The 17,634-nt window shown below is 41.3% G+C and overlaps 1 protein-coding gene across 1 annotated transcript; it reads right to left on the bottom strand.

The window, feature by feature from the left end:
• Positions 1 to 491: 491 nt before the first annotated feature.
• On the bottom strand, positions 492 to 10,935 carry EXOSC4 (exosome component 4). Its single transcript, XM_027857591.1, has 3 exons — positions 10,453 to 10,935; positions 5,793 to 5,999; positions 492 to 4,483 (listed from the first exon to the last, which is right to left on the bottom strand). The coding sequence occupies exons 1-3, from the start codon at positions 10,621 to 10,623 to the stop codon at positions 4,124 to 4,126; spliced, it is 738 nt and encodes a 245-aa protein (XP_027713392.1). The 5' UTR covers positions 10,624 to 10,935; the 3' UTR covers positions 492 to 4,123.
• Between the last annotated feature and the right edge of the window lie 6,699 nt (positions 10,936 to 17,634).

Consider the following 17,634-nt stretch of genomic DNA (forward strand, 5'->3'; position numbering starts at 1 on the left):
GCTGTTTTTTAAAAAATAATTTTTATTTTTTTATGAATCTAAACACCAAAAAAGCATTCCCATATACACAGTATAACATGAAATAAGTATTAAATATGAAAATACTAATATCCATTTCATCCAGCTTGCCTTGAAAAAATAAAGGGCATACAATAAATTTCACAATATTTTCAAAACTGTCCTCTTGTCCATGCTTCCTTTTGTTCCCTTCTGTGTATTTAAAAAAAAAAGTTTCAATGGCTCTTTTAATTTGGCATCACTATTGCTAATCTTTAACTCCATCCTACAAATGAAAACCATTATTATTACTCCTTGTAATAAGTATGGCCAAGCAAAACGAACCCACATTGTGGCCATGTCCAAAAACACATGTCTCTTTTTTGTACCTTGTGTCCATCACATCTCTGTCAGAGGGCAGATCATGTTTCATCATAGGTCCTCTAGAGTCATGGTTGGTCATGGTATTGATCAGAATTCTTAAGTCTTTCAAATTTTTTTTTCTTTACAGTTGCTTTTTTTTTAAAAATAAATTTATGTTTGTTTTTTTTTTTCCACTTCCCTCCACATCAGTTTCATACTACCCAGGAACCTCTGAAATTTTCTCTTTTCATATTACACAGTACAATTGTATTCCATTACATTCAAATAAACTTTTTCACCTATGCCTCAACTGCCCCAGAGGCAATCTAAGGCACCCCCTTAAGAGTCTACTTCTTTGTCTTTTATTTCCCCTTTTAGTTTCCTTCCCCCCACCCTTTTCAAGAATTGGAAGTTTTTTTTGCTCACAGCTAGCTATTCCCTCCATGACTTTATCCTCCCTTTTAAGCATTTCTCCCTATCCTTATTTTTTTCCCTGTTGAGTTTGATATATTTGTACACCAAATATTGTATGTACAGGACATGTGTTCAATCCTGTTTTGTCTGCTTCAGATAAGTGAGGTTTATTTGATGCTTGCTCCTCCTTCCCTCCTTCTCTTTGTATATTCTTTCTTCTCATTCACCCCAATTAGGAGAAATAACAAATTCCACTCCCTTATTCCTCCTTTCTCTATTAGTATATTCCTTTTTACCTTTCTTTTTCTTTCCCCTTTGTAAACTCACAGAACAGAACCAATCCACCCCTCAGGATTTTTTTTCCCTTAAATCCCCTCAAAATCCTTTAAAGACATAAAGGTTCTGAAGGGGCTCTTGTTTCTTCTTTATTAGAATGTTAGCACTACATCATCAAACAGCCTCTTCCAATTGCTCACATAAATTTACCTTCCTAGGTTTTCTTGGACTTTTGTATTTCAGAATTCCTTCTCAGCTCTGGGGTTTTTCTCAAAGATTCTTGAAAGTACTCTATTTCATCAGTGGTCCACTTCCCATTCCCCTCCCCACTCCCTTCACCCCCTATGATTATGCTCAGTTTTGCAGAGCAAATTATCCTTGGTTTTAAGCTCCTATCTTTTGCTTTCTGGAGTATCATCTTCCAAGATCTCCTCTCATTTTCAGTAAAAAGTTGCCAGATCTTGTGTGATCCTGACTGTGGTTCCTTGTTACTTGAACTCTTTTTTCACGGATGCTTGCTATATTTTTCCTTTGATGTAAAAGCTCTAGATTTTGGTTATGATATTCCTGGGACTTTTCCTTTTGGGATTCCTTTCTGGAGGTGATCAGTGGAATCTTTCTATCTTCATTTTACCCTCTTCTTCTAACAGATCTGGGCATTTTTCATTTAAGATTTCTTGAAATATAGTGGGGATTTTAAAAAAAAATCATGGTTTTCAGGGAATCCAATGATTCTTCATGCATCTCTCCTTGACCTTTTCCCCATGTGTCAGTTGTTTTTGATAGATCTTATATTTCCTTTTATTCTTTCAATCTTTTGATTTTGTTCTATTATTTGTTGCTGTCATATGGAATCATTGTTTTATTTGTTCTGTTCTAGTTTTCTGGAATGCCATTATTTAGGTAAAGTTCACCACTTTTTCTTCTAAGCTATTCATTCTTCTAATTTTTTTTCTCCAGAGCTTTTAATTTTTTATCTCTTTTATGTATCTATATAATCTTTGTGGGATATATATTTTCATTTACATCCTTCTTGCCCTGGTTATGAAGTTACTTGTTCCTTTTTGGGATCCCATGATCTATAATTTTTTGTATTGATGGTGTTTTCTTTGATTTACTTGTCTCTCCAGCTTTAGTTCTTGAATTGAAGCTCTGTGCCAGGGATGGGTTCTGCCTCATGCTATGAGGTGGAATGGTTTGCCTTGTGGTGTTGGGTTCATTTTAGGTCTCCTGGGTTCCTCCACTGAACTCCACCTTCTGTGGCTGGGCCCTCCTTGGATCTTCGAATTTCAGAGTAATGGGTCTTCAGGGTCCTACGTGATTATCTCAGGACAAGAATGCTACAGGCTCAGAGCCTTTGGAGGCCTGTGCTGTCCTGCTCTGAGCACTGCTGTGCTGCTGTAGTCACTATCACTCCCTGGGCCTTTCTTGGGAAAGGGGAAAGAGATGAAGGGGAACTTTGTTCTTCCTACCTTTGGGCAGAGAGCATTATATCTCTCACTGTCTCTGGGAGAGTGGAAGGCTATACTAAGCTGGGGCTTTTGTGCACCTGTGTGAGAGGGGGCTTTTCCTAGTGCCAACAGGCTTCTGTTTTTGTCTGTTTGTGTAGTTCTCGGGTGGGAAGTCACTTACAGCAGTTTTTCACTGGATTTCTTGATCATTATTCAGTCTTATGTGAATTTCAGGTTTTTGCTAGACTAGGTATGTGGGAAGTAAGTGGTTTGCCATTATTCAGGAAGCCCTCTTGGCTGAAAATCTCAAGTTTCTCAAAGGCCCTTGTATACATTTTTCCCTTATACTTCTCTTAGCACTTATATCATACTTATTTGTGTATGTGTCATATTCCCCCCTCCCCCCATTAGACCATAAGCTCTCTAAAGGTAGGGATTGCACTGATTTTCATCTTTATATGCCCTGTTCTGAGCATATAGTAAATACATTAATTAATACTTAACACCCATTTTCACTTGTTTCTCCCTCAGCGTCTACAGTGTTACTATATCTTTAAAGGCCAAAAGGAATATTGAGAAAAATCAGTTTGTGCTAGCAGATGGTAGATCTGTTGAAAAACATCTTTCTGTGAGGTGCTTCTCCTAACAGAGTCAGGAAATATATCTTATCTTTGCTCTATAAAGAAATCTGTGGAGAAGTCAAAGAGGAAGAATATGAAGAGAAATTTCTTTCTTGTTAGAATATTTTAAACTTTGTGTTCTAAAGAAACAGAGAACTCTGTAAAGAATCACGAAGAAGCAAGCAAACACAGTGTAGTCTAGAAAGATTACTGAATAGAAGGCAAAGAAAAAGGATGATTCTAGCTTATTTCCTGAGAGAATGAATGAATCTAGCTCTTATTTTGAAGAGAAATAGGAAGAAAATTCTTCCAGTATCTAGAGTGAACTGAATGTTGACACTATATTTCTGGAACTGAATGAGTCATTTACTTTTATATAGAGGGTTTGAGGTGATCCTGGCTATGAATCTTCCTAGAGCCGAAATACTGTAAATGTTTCTATTAGTTGTTGTTTTAGTTAAAGACTTATGTGAATTCAGTAATTTTAATACTTGTTCAGTATATAGAAAAATGAATAATTACTACTGGGAAAGAAGGTTTCTCCAGTTCAATGAGTAATTAACATTCAATGAACTGGGTAGGAACAAGAGCTAATTAATGAGATATACATTTTATGAATTAGTAAGAAATTATTCACTCATGCTCCTGGATTGCTTTAGCACTGGGTGTGATCAAATTAAATACAGCAACAAGTCAAGTGGTAGGCTAAGGGGTGACACTTTTTAAGCTTCATTGACCCCTATAAACCTTCCTACACTTATTAAATTGAAAGGCCATGCATATATCTCAAACATGGCTCTAATAAGCACTGCTACCCCTAGGGGGCTTCCCATGTGTGGAGCCTATCTGTCCTATTGGGTCTCAAACAACCATCCCTGAAGGGAGGAAGGACTGTTGACCCTGTGGAGGAAAGGATCTTGTGATGACAGAAATGCAGAGTGAAGGCAACGGAGCTATTGGCCTCATAGGGAACGACGGAAAGACTTTATTGCAGGGTCAGGGTCAGTCTCCGAGGAGCAGGGCAGCCTCTCGGACATGCTGCCTGACCACTCGGTCCAATAAGGCATGAACATCTCGGGCAGCCTGGGAAGCCACTTCTAGTACCTGCTGCAGGTGGTCTTCATGGAGCCGGGCATCCATCTCTAGCAGGGCAAGCTGGCCGGAAGCAGGGAGCAGGGCCAGAGCCACCTGCGGTCCACCTGCTGCCTCTTCCACGTGGCTCAGGTCAGCCAGGGCTGTGCCATCCACGAAGCCGGCCGAACAGGCACACACAAAATCTCTCATCGGGATCCCTGCGTCCAACACGGCTAATGTGGCTGCATTCACACAAGCTGCATAATTACCACCATCTGCCTGTAGCACCTAAGGTCACATGGCAAAAGATTTAGAAGTGGAAGGGTCTTTTTGATTTAACCCCTTCATTTTAAAAGGAAAGAAAATGAATCCCAGAGTACCTGATCCAAGGCATCGAAGGGAGCCTATCCCCTTGTCCATTGGAGTCACCCTCTATACATGTTCCCTGGACATATCCTGAATCCTTTCCTAACCCCCCGCCCCAGCTAACAGCGTCTTCCCTCCAAAATCACCTATATTTATTTTGTTTGTACCTATCTGTGGAAACATTTACCCCAACAGAATGGAAGCTCCTTAAAGGCAGGGACTGTTTCATTTTTCTCTAATTTTCTAGCCCCTGGTACTGTACCTAACACATAACCTCTTAATAAATGCTTGCTGATTCAATGACTTATTGATCCCACACCTTCCTTTCCACCCTCCCCACTTCCCACCCCTTCCCCAAATTGGCTCCAATCTATCCTCTCCATCTTATTTAGAAATCCTGTCTATCCTTCTAGGCTCAGTTTAGATGTCACTTCCTCCAGGAAGTTTTCCCTGATCCCCGCTTCATCTTGAACAGGATGTGAGTGCCACCATCTGAGACCCCGAAGGACACTTTTAACACAAACAACCCTGGTCACATCCCATCTCATACCATGGTTATCTGTGAGAATAATACTTCCAGACTCTATCCAGGGAGCCCCACCATAGCAAGGGCGATGTCTACTCCTCTGATGCTGCATCTATTCCTGATAAGAGTGTCTGGGCTCACTGATGGTATGCACAATGCAGTGAGGCTGTGGTATCCTCTCCAGTAGCTAGAGCCTCCTGGCAGTAGAGGAGAAAGAGCCCACTGAGCTTCATGGGGGCAGGGACCATGTCTAGCAAAGGGTTAGGAGACCCAGGGTCAAGTCGAGCTCTACCACTAAACTGCGTACGGGACCGTGGGCAAGCCATCGCCATCTCTGGACTCCCTTTCCTCTTCTGTCCCATGTCCTGGTTCTGATGCTCTGTTACGCTAACTACTTTCACAGGATTTACTTGTTTCATCCTCAAAGGAGCCCTGTGAAGGAGATGGGAGGACATTATCATCGCTATCTGACAGATAAGTAAACTGAGGCTTAAAAAAAGAGGGAACTTGTCCAAGGTTTGGAGAGTCAGAAGTGGAACTAGAAACCACAGAAGTGGAACTAGAAACCACGTCTGCTGACTCAGGGTTATCTCAAGAAGACTGAGGCCTTCCTAAATATCTACCTGATTTATACTACCCTGCCTTATTTAACCCAAAGGTCCACTACTTCCAACCTATTCTCCCAATATAAATCTGCACCTTTACCTGGACATAGATGTCGATTTGGGAGCGAGGGTAGAGCTGGGTCAGGATGGCGGCCTCGAAGGTCTGCCTCAGCTGGAGTCCCATTTCGCAGGCCTTTCGGTCCCCATGTGGCCGTCGTTTTCGTTCCCCAGTGCTGAAGGTGGCCATGCTATACTGGCAGTTAACCAGTGCTCGGTCTGGCAATGCTCTTGATCGAGAGCCCCGCATCTAGGAAAATAGGGGAGACATAGGAATGTATTACGTAGGAGCGGTGGGGGTCATCCCCCGCCCCCAGCCTGCCTTCTACCGAGTCCTGGAGAGTAGGTTCCTAGCCAGATGGGTGACAAAGTCAACACATTACAGTAGAAAAGTCCCAAGGAATAAGGAGACCCAGGTTTTAACAGAAAGCCTACTAACTTATGTGACTTTTAGCAAGTTCCTTAAGCTTTCTGGGAAGGATTCCTCATTTTTTTAAGTGAAGAGGTGAAGGGAAATAACCTTTAAGGTCCCTTCTAGGTCCAACATTCTGTATTCTTATGATACTCTAACTCCTGACACACTGGGATCATCCTAAAGTCTTTATTTCAACATTCAAGACTCCTCTACCCCATCAATGATCTTCTCCTTTCATTAATACCCATATTCACTTCAATACATGACCTGTCACCTCATAGATCCTGGGCTTATCAACACCCAGGGAATTCTCCTTGATTAACCTTATTCCTGCCCTTCATGGAATTAATTCCACAATTCTCATCCTCTAGTTGTTTTCCAAGGGAATGAGGAAGCACCAGAGATTCCTCATTACACCCTTCTACAATGGGTTCTCTTCCTCCTTTTCCCCTTCTGCTCCTGTTTACATAAAGGGGCTAGAATAGGGGCTGAGAAGATGGGCTAATCTAGGGCCATGAGTTCCATAGAATGATTCCCTCCAGGGAGGGAGAGCAGAGCTTGTCTTCTGAGGTCAAAAGGGTCTAAATTTGTCAGGGAGTGGGGGATAATTATTATATCTCTTATATTATCCCCCATTCCTATGGTGTGTGTAAACACATGAATGCACTCTTGTGCGCGCATGCGCGCGCGCGCGCGCACACACACACACACACACACACACACACACACACACACACACACACTTCCTGGGATGAAAGATAATCTTTGGGCCAGATTGTTCCTGTTTTCAGGTTACGGTAGCCTTGAGGAAGGAACTTCTGCCTAAATTCTGGGAGTCCAGAAGGGGAAGGCCAATATGTAAGCAGACACGTGGCAGGTATAGACACACAGGAGGTGTAGACTGGAGATGAGACCAGATGGTGAGAGTGAAGTTCAATCGACAGTTCTGATTTCATTCCCCCCGCTTTTTCCAGAGGACAGCGCTGGGAAATTTCCACCCGATTCCTCAAAGTGAAGAAGACCTGAGATCAAATACCATCTCCCACATATACTTGCTCTGGGACCTCTTGACTTCTTTGAAGACTCAGCTAATGCTTTACCTTCTACAAAAAACCTTTTTCCAATCTCCTTTAATGCTAGCGCCTTCCCTCTACAGACTAAATCTAATTTACATTTACATGTTGTTTGTACATAATTGTTTGCATGTTGTCTGGTCTTTTACCTTTCTTTGTATCCTTAATGCTTAGTATAGTCTCTGGCACATTGTAGGTGATTATATGAGAAAAACAGGAATTTAAGAATACCTTGAAAGACCAAGCAAAATTTTTGGTCAATTGTCTTCTAGGCAATTAAACCCTTCTAGAGGTTAATGTTTATTGGCTGACTGATTGACCAGGGCAAGACCCTTAAAGTCACCACACCCCAGAACAACTCTAATCAATTAGCAGTCATTTACCAGGCACTTAAGACTTGCCTGGGTTGACTTTAAGAGCTAGGCATATAAAGACAAAGAACAGAACAGCCCCTGCACTTATATTCTATGGGGAGGTAACAAGTGAATCTAAGCATATGCAGAATACAGTAGTGAGGGGGATCAGGAAAGGTTTCAAGGAAAAGATGCTGCTTGAGCCAAGTCTTGAAGGGAGTTGGACATTTTGGGGGTGGAGGTGGGAAGAGAGTCATTTAAGGCATGGGGGTCGCCTAGATCAAAAGCAGAGGGAAGGGAGATGGGGGCTGTGTGGGACAGCTAGGGGGCAAAGTGGAGTAGAGTGCCAGGCCTGGGGTCTGGAAGACTGGAGTTCAAATACAGGCTCAGACACTTCTTAGCTGTGTGACCCTGGGCATGTCACTTAACCCTGCTGGCCTCAGTTTCCTCATCAGTAAAAAGAGCTGTTCTCAGAAATGGCAAACCACTCCAGTGTCTCTGCCAAGAAAACCCCAAATGGAGTCATGAAGAGTCAGACACAACTAAACTACAACCATAAATAGTGCCTACTACGTGCCAGGGACAACACTAAGTGCTTTTTTACAAATATTACCTCATTTAATCCTTACGACAACCCTGGGAAGTAGGTATAGTATTATTGTGATCCCCAATTTACAGCTAAGGAAAATGAGGGTAACTTTCCCAGGGTCACACAGCTAGTGTCGGGTGTTCCTGAGTCCAGGTTCAGAACTCTATCCACTGTGTTACCTAGCTGCCTGAAACTTACTGAGTAGTCAGATTTGCCCTTAAGGAAAATCACTGGCAGCATGTACTGTAAGGAGCAGAGCAGGCTTAGATTTGCATTGATAACAGATTCCTTGCTGGGAGTCCCATATATCAAGGAAATCACAGGTTCAGCCCAATGGCATATATAACAATTATACAGCTCTCATTTCTATTGTGCTTGTCCTCATGGCTTCCAAGGGAGGTAAGTAGTATGAGTGATGAGGATGGGATCCAGACCCCCAAAAGGAAAAACCCTGGACTCTCCCACAGGGCCAAATCTCTAGCTAGTTTGAGGCTATAATCCCATGTCCCTGGGCCACTTCCCACCCTTAATCCTATCTAGGTTCCATTTTCCCTTGGCCACCCTTGGAGTTCTATCACCTCATAAACTACTTAGGGGCAGCTAGGTGGTGCAGTGGATAGAGTACTAGCCCTGGATTCAGGAGGATCTGAGTTCAAATCCTCAGAACATAACACTTACTAGCTGTGTGACCCTGGGCAAGTCACTTAACCTCACTGCCGAGCCAAAACAAACACAAAAAAAAAAAACCCCTAAAAAAAAAATAAACTACTTAGTTACTCCTTGATCCCTCCCATAGTCTTCCTGTATATAAGGTCCATCTTGTCTCCATTAAGATGCTTATATTCTTAAAATCTAGCCAATTTGATGAGTGAAACCTTACAGCTGTTTTAATTTGTTTTTTTTTATATTAATGACTGAGAGCTGGCTCAGATTCTTAAAATCTAGCCAATAGATCAGTAATGTTCAGATTTCTTAAGAATCTGCCCAATATGACTGATGTTCTAATAAACCTTGTCTTTGGCTGAAAGAAGGCTTGGATTGAAATCTTTCCAGCAGGATTTGTGTGTTGTGATTTTGGGGTTCCAGCACCTCTAAACCCCTAAACTGCAACATGAGGACTATTAAAAAAACTTTCTTTCTCAAAAGGGGAGACTTTCCAAAGCATAGATTTGACCATGTTAACTTTCTGCTCAATGTGCTTCAGTGGCCCTCCGGGATCAGTTAATAAGCACTAATTAAATGTTTACTATATGCCATCCACTTTGCATACACCTGGTCCCTCTCTGACCTCACAGTCTAATGGTGTACACAATGTGCAAACAACTATGTTCACACAAGATATACACAGTATATAAGGGAGGTAATTTCAGAGGAAAGGTGCTGGGTTGGGAGACAGGGAAAAGGAAAGGGATGCCTAGGGTGGGGGAACCTGTCCAAAGAGAATGTAGAACTTGAGCTGAATCTTGAAGGAACCCAGGATCTGATAGAAAGTTCTCCTTTTGGCATTTGAAGCCCTTTACAACTTGGCCCCTTCCTGCTTTTCTAGCCTTCTTACACGAGATTCCTCTCCGCTCACATTAGGATGCAGCTGCAAGGGTCTATTTTGCACTCGCCCCTCACCATTAGAGTGGTCTGTTCCCTACACCTCCAACTAACCTCCAACATTAGCTCCTTCCAGTTCCCTACTTCTACTCTAGTATCTAGGTTGCGGTTATTTACATGTTGTCCTGCCCATCAGAATGTAAGCCCCTTGAAGGTAGAATCTGTTATTTTTTGGCTTTTTGGTCTTGTTTTGTGTTTTGCCTTTCTTTGTATTCCTTGCACTTAGCATGGTGCCTAGAACACAATAAGCGCTTAATAAATGCCCGCAGGCTTTCTCTGGTCTCGGGAGCGTATTAGTGGGGCAGGGAGATAAGACCAATACAGTGCCAGCTCCCGGACACTCAGACCAGGGCGCAGCAGCCTAAGGTGAGTGTGGGTGAGGGGGTGGGGGTGGAGATCAGATTTAGAAATTACGTCATTATAAAATCCCGCAGCCTCAGTTCTCCATCCCACAGTTTTCTCCCCTAAAGCACCACACCTTCCTCCTGCTCCCGTTGCAACCTCCCGGCTTTCTCAAGGAAGGTTGCGATTGGTCCGGGACCCCATGAGGTCACGCCCCTTTCCCAATGAAGAGGGAGCTCCTTTTCAAGGAAGGCTGCGATTGGCCCGGGGCCCCGAGAGGTTACTGCCCTCTTCTCCCTCCCGACAAGCATTCTGAGGTCGCCTCGCACCTCGTGGGGTCCGTAGACCACGGCCAGCGCCTTAGTGTTGCCTTGTTCGATGTAGGCCGAACCATCGGCTTGCGCGAAGACGCCCATCCGTGCTTGGATCTTGCGCAGCTCTCCAGCCCGCCGCCCGTCCACGCGGTAACCCTGATCCGACAGCAGCTCCAGTCCCGCCATGCTTGTTGCAGCCTCTTCTAACCTACCCCGACTACACCTCCCGGCGGCCCTTACTACTTCCTGCTTCTATCTCTGCTTTCCGGCGGCCCTCACTTCCGGTTTTCGGCCCTTTCTGATACCGACGGGGCCACGGTGGAAGGCCATCAGAAGCCATCTAGTCCAACCCCTTCGTTTTACAGAGGAGAAGAGTGAAGCCCAAAGAAGCAGAAGGACTTGTTGGAGGCCACCCAGCTAAGTGGTGGCAAGGCTGGGATTGGAAATAACGTTCTCTCACTCCAGCTGCTGCGCCCCTTCCAGCCCAGACTACATTTCCTAGCGGCCCCTGCGCCGCAGCAGCTTCTAGCTTCCGGTCCCTGGGGCTCCGCCCACGGACCGTCTTCTAGGGGGCGCGGACTTCGAGTGCAGATTAGCTGCCCACGGTCCTGGCTTTAAAGACCATTGGCTCGAGGGCAGAGGATGGGGTTTGGTTTAAAATCCAGCCTCTTTGACTCTTGTAGTTATGTGACCTCGGACAAGTCGCTTTGTCTCTCTGATCCTCAGTTTCCTCACCTGTAAAATGAGGCAGTTGGTCTGGGTGCCCTCCACGGTCCCTTAAAACTCTCGATCTAGGATCATACGATAATTGACCGTCTGAAAAAATGAGAGGCCATTCTGACAATGCCTGCTTCTCCCCCCCCCCGCCCCCCCAATTGTATTGGGTCAGCCTTGAAGGACCATCTATAGAAATACTAGTTGATTTTATAATGTGGTATCCAGTTCAATCTGACAGCCTTACTTAAGTGCCTGCTCTGTCAGTCAGTCAGTCAGTCAAGAAACATTAATTAAGTCCTTTCCTATGTGACCAGGCACTGTGTAAGGCGCTTGGGATACAAAGAAAAGCAACAATATGGCCTCTTTCCTTTAAGAAGCTTACATTCTAATGGGGACACATCAAGCCAAAAATTATCTGTTACAAGATATATACTGTGTAAATTAAAGGTAGTCTCAGGGAAGGGACTAGAAGTAGGGAGGACCAGGAAGGGCCTCCTGCAGAAGGTGGGATTTGAGCTGAGTCTTGAAGGGCAGGAAAGCCAGGAGTAGAGGGGGCAAAGCATACCGGGCTTGGGGAAGAGCCATTGCAAAGGTGCAGAATCGGGAGATAATTTTGAGTCAGGAGATAGAATGTTCCGATGGAAGGAGCAGTAAAAAGGCCAATATGCTTCTCGATCACAGAGCACTAGTGGAAGGGAATGTCAGCCACTGGGGAGACAAATACAGCGGACATTCTGTGGGCATAAACCATATGTATACATGTTAAGTAAGCACAAAATAATTTGAGGGAGGGCTCCAGTAACTGGGGTAAGAGATGACTATACCAGCCAGATGTTAATACCTCTGGGACATGAGTGATAGATAAGGTATAAAAAAAAAATGGCAGGATCCAAAAAGATCTTTCAAGTTTGGGATGATTGGCCAAATCTAATACTACGAATTTAATATGAAAGAATGGAAGTTCTAAAATTGGGTTCCAAAAATAACAAGTTCAGGAATTTGGGAGTGGGACAGGGACAGAGACTACACTAGAGCACTTAAGGGAAGGGGATAGGCATGTGTATGTACCTATTATGGGCTAGGGCTGTGCTAAGAACTTTTTTTAAATAAATATTACCTCATTTGATCTTCAGAATAACCCTGGGAAGTAGGTGCTGTTATACCCATTTATAGTTGAAAGAACAGAGGCAAACATTAAGTAAATTGACCAGGGTCACACAGACAGTGTCTGAAGGCAAATTTAAACTAGGACCTTTCTGACTCCAGGCTTAGATTCTGCTGTCCATCCAGCTGCCTCTAGTTAATGTGTAAAGTGAAAAGTGTGGAGGAGGGGGAAGGAGAGAGGTGTTCCTAGATTATAAACTATATGAACCATAATGTGAAAAGGCTAGGAGAATAGTGCCCCTTGAAAGCCTAGCCCAATTCCAGACTCTGAGTTGGAGGAAGAGGCACCTGGGCCAATGATAACCCCCCCCCCCCACACACACACACACAATACCCTGATAAATCCTTTTGTGTCTCTGAATGATGGCTGGGACCAGAACACTGGAGAGGAAGGTGTAATACAGTAAAATCCTAAATCTAAATGGTATAACTTTGTTGAAGATTGCATGCTGGACCTCAGAAATTCTCTAGTCCAACTTCTTGTGTTACTGAAGATTTAACAGAGGCCCAGATAAAGTAAATGGCTTGCCTCTGGCTACTAAATGAAAGAGGTAAGAGAATGAAAAGAACATTCAATCACTGACTATTGTGTACAAAGCAGTGGGCTAAGGCAGGTAGAGTTTAGACCAGAGACAGTCTCCTGTCTTTATGGAAGGAGTAGAAGAGACAGTCAACAAAGATTTATTAAGCTTCTATGTGCTAAATTCTGGGGACACAAAGAAAGGTAAACCCACTGTTCTGACCTCAAAGAGCTCCCACCTCAATGGGTAAGGCAATATGCAAACAGGTAGAATATACATACAAGATAAATGAAGGTGATCTCAGAGGGAAGGCACTAGATGGGGAGAAAAGGGAGAGGGGGACATGAGGAAAGGCCTCTTTCCAAAGGTAGAATTTGAACTAAATCTTGAAGGGAAGCCAGGAGGTGGAGGTGAGGAAGGAGGAGAGCATTCTACACAAGGGAGATAACCAGTGATAAGGTGTAGAGTTGTGAAATATAAAAAGTCTGAGAGACATAGTTTCTGGGTAATTAATCACTTTATTAATCATGCTAGCATATAATTAATAAAAGGGGTCAGTGACACTCTGAAATGCCAAAGACCCCTTCATGGAACCCATTTAATGCTTATATGCCCTTGGAAGAGTGGGTGTTCCTGAGAGTGGCAATCTACTCTGATTGGTTAACAAATAATGAGAGAGAATGAATATTATAATGAGAGGTGGATCTATTCTGATGAGGGTCTCGGGGGGACTGTGACTTTGACCAGCCTTGGGCAATCTAGACAAAAAATCTACCCCCTTGCCAAAATCTGCCTGAGTGGAACAGTTGGGCTGGAATTCACCTTAGATTAAATTCTTTGTAAGGTTTTCTAGTTGGGTGAGGCAACAACTCCACCTAGATAAGATGGTCTAGGTGGAGTAAATTTTTGGGAAAGGTCAGGGATCTCTGAAATAATCAAGAGACTTTGTCCTTTGAGGGACAGCAAAAAGGCTAGTGTGGCTAGATTAGAGCTTATGTGGAAAGGAGGAAAGGGTAAGAAGATGGAAGGGACCTGGTTATAAAGGGCTTTAAAAGCCAAACAAGATCTAATCCTAGAGATAAAAGGGAGCCATTGGAATTTATTTGAAGTGGGTGTTGAAGGGTACAGTGATGACATGATTGGACCCACAGTTCAGGAAAATCACAGTGGTGGCTAAATGGAGGATGTATTGGAGTGTGGAAAGACGATGCAGGCAGACCCACCGCAGCCTATTGCATTAGTCCTGGGGTGAGGTGATGAGGGTCTGCACCAGAGTGGTGCTAAGAGTATTAGGCTTTAAAAATTAAAATGTTACCATTTGTGGTTATCCACATATAATTTAATATATAATATATTTAATATATGATGTAATTTAGTATATTTAATATAACTGATATGATTTTATCATATCAAATCAATATTTCATTTTATCATATCAAATCAATATAAATTGATTTGATTTTAAGTCAAAATCTGTTATAAAGGAAATAAGAACAGGGTCTGAGAGTGCTCTCCCTATCAGGATTATTATGGAAATTACAACCTAACACAAAAAGATTTGTTATTTGGCATTAAGAAATTTACTAGTTGTATGGCCCCGAGAAAGTTCCTCAGTTTATCTGTAAGAGGATAATAATAGAACTCACCTCCCAGATTGTTGTGAGGATTGGGTGATTGTAAAGTGCTTTACATTTACATTTGATTTGAATCTTTAATTAGATGTAATTGCTTCATACTTGGTAACTTTATATGGGTTTTTAGATATGATCATCATAAATGCCAGTGGTGATGTGATGAATTATTTTCTGTTAAGGTAATTTGGAAGTATATCCAACTAAATTAAGGTCACCTGATTGGTAATTAATTGATTTTGTTTCAAGTTTTAAATACATGATATTATTTATGGTTATATTTCTAAGTTTTCTTATACTGTGTAATTTGGTAAACAATTATATTCACCTATGTTGTTATAAAAGCAATTTCTTAAAACCTAGATGTTGTTAGATTAAGAACTGTACTGTCAAAAAAAAAAAAAAGAGAGGGAATGAATGGGTTATAGGTCATTCTATTAGCCCTGCTGACTATGTGTTGTAATATTCTGAAGTACTAAAATTTAAGAAATCACAAACTTCCAAGTTTTGTCTGTATTTGAAAGGAAGTTTCACCTAAAATTATTTGGCTATCTCTTATGAAAATTATGAAATTGTTAACTAAGTTATTTGGAGTTATTGTTTTAATCAAGTATTTACAAAGGTAATTATACAAAGAAAAAACCTTGTAAAATATTCTTATCAACCCTGTGCAAGAGTTTCCTGTGTTGCAGAATTCCTACTGAGTAAATGGGAATATTTGCACAAAATAGGGGTATGATTTTCAAGTCTGCTTCATATATATGTTAATTAGCAGGTTTGTGAACTACCACATTCACTTGTGAACTACCACATTTACTATCTATGTGAGATTACAGAATGTAATTATTTTCTTGATTTCTAGGGATATGTTGAGGAAATTTTTAAAGGCCTGGTAAATTTTGTTATTGTGATAAGGCCCATTTAATTGGGTATGTTTTTCTTGGCTTATAAAAACTGAATCTTCTCCCCATTACAAACACCTTTTTGACTAGAGAATTTGGGTAACTAGCAAATTTTGTGGTAAGTACAAATTTAGTTTATTACTTTGGAGATTTATTTATGTTGCTTAAAAGATATTTTTTACCAACTTAGTCTTGATAAATTCCAATTTTAAAGATTTTTTTTTTGCTTTAAGATTGAGAGAGAGATCTATCATTTTAGAGGTTTCCAACTAATTTACTTTATAGAAGTTCAGTGATTATTCCTCTTAACATCAGAATAAATTTTAAGCTGTTTGTAAAAAAGGAAAATACTTTTACAAAGAAATGTTTTGTAAAAAATCTTTTGTGTGATTTTTAGAAGGCCTACTAAATTTTTATTTGCAAACTAATTTTTTTTTTTTTTTGGGTTAGGCAATGGAGCTAAGTGACTTGCCCAGGGTCACACAGCTAGTAAGTGTTATGTGTCTGAGGCTAGATTTGAACTCAGGTCCTCCTGAATCCAGGGCTGCTGCTCTATCTACTGCGCCACCTAGCTGCCCCTGCAAGCTAATTTATTGTGATAATAATTTGATATTGATAACAATCATGTCCAAACCTACTATGAATTTTCAAGTTTCGTTCCTAGATTTGTTGTGCCCTTGGACCAGCCTTAAATGGGTGTTTTCAGAGAAAAAAGAGTCAGAGTCAGCAGCTCAATGGAAGCAACATTAGAGATCTAAGGCCAGTGATTAATATGAAAGCATCTGAATTACTGTAATGAGCTCTAAGTGGGAAAGATCTTGCTGTTTTGATCTGAATTTATAGTCATTCCATGACCTAAGCAAGAGTTAGAATTATTAGTGTTTGAACTTATCATGTATACGATTCAATTTCTGAAGTATGTTGTTCTTTCAGATTGAGTATAATTAGAGAAGAGTAAACAAGCTCAAGAAACAAAGATGTAGATCTATTAAGTTGTGAGGTTAAAGTCAGGAGCCTCTTTTGTTTTTGTTTTAAGGAATAGGTTTTCAGTACAGAGAGTTATATTAGTGAAGAGTAGTACCTTATGAGCCATCTTGTGTTATCTCAATGGGAAATCTGATTTTACTTATGTTTGTCATTTAATCTGGAATTAGTACCAGTGTAAAAATGTATGCAAACTACTTAAGACTCACCTTACAGATGTTCTCATTCTTTAAAGGGATTCTGAGAGCAGTAGTATTTTTCTGTGGTGAATCCCTTATTGTTAGCAGTGTGGGGTTATAGTCAGACGTGTGATCCTTGTTAAACTGAACTCTGATTATTGGAACTTGCTATTCAAGACCTTATGGGACTATCAACTGATGTTATTCTGAGTCTAACTCCAGGTATGATCATCAAGGAATGCTACTGAGCCAAAGATCCATGATGCCAGCAATCTTGTGGGATTTTCAGAGGGTGTTCTCATAAGAAAGGCTGAGAGAATGACTATTTGCATGACTTGAGGTAGGATTCTCCTGACTCAGTTTACCCAATATGACACATGGAATGAAAAATATCTCACTTGGCTGACTTTAAGCCTGGCTCAATGCAATTGGCCATCTACGTAACTTTTGCCTGGAATTGACATGAAGTTAGGGAAGTATTATTCCCTTACTGTACAGTTACATCCCTATTCTTTTATGGCAAATTTCTGTAATCATTTCAGATGATCGATATGAACACAATATTAAATCTTTATCTTATGAGTTAATACTGGAGCATATCTGAGTTGCTATAGTAAGAGCCAAGTATAAGATTTGAGCTATTTGGCCTAGAATTTTAGACTTTTCTATATTCCAACAACTAGCCAGTTAAGTATTTAGCCTGGACATCTATTGCTAGTTATATGTTCCTGTACAAGTCAGGGTCCTTTAATTCTTCATAATGGTATGTGGTTAATTTGGTCAAAGTCTTGTGAAACCAGGATATGATTCTGTTATTAAGTTAATATCATAACTGTCTCAGTTCTGTTACAATTAGTTATCTTAGAAGAAGAATGGCTTGTGGTCTCTCTTGTAAATGCCGTAAAAGAAACATCCACTTTAATTACGGGTTATTTATTTGAACATGGCTAGAAGTTGGAAATGTTTTATTGTAAATAACTTACTTGATATGCACTGTTTTAAAATTGATTACGCAATGTATTTATGTATATCATCCCTGAACCTTTTGTTACAATTGTAGTTAATCAGGCAACTGTTAAATGAATTCATTTGTGTATTG

Source organism: Vombatus ursinus, unplaced genomic scaffold (genome assembly GCF_900497805.2).
Source record: "Vombatus ursinus unplaced genomic scaffold, bare-nosed wombat genome assembly UNPS02012319.1, whole genome shotgun sequence".
Taxonomy (NCBI): Eukaryota; Metazoa; Chordata; class Mammalia; order Diprotodontia; family Vombatidae; genus Vombatus; species Vombatus ursinus.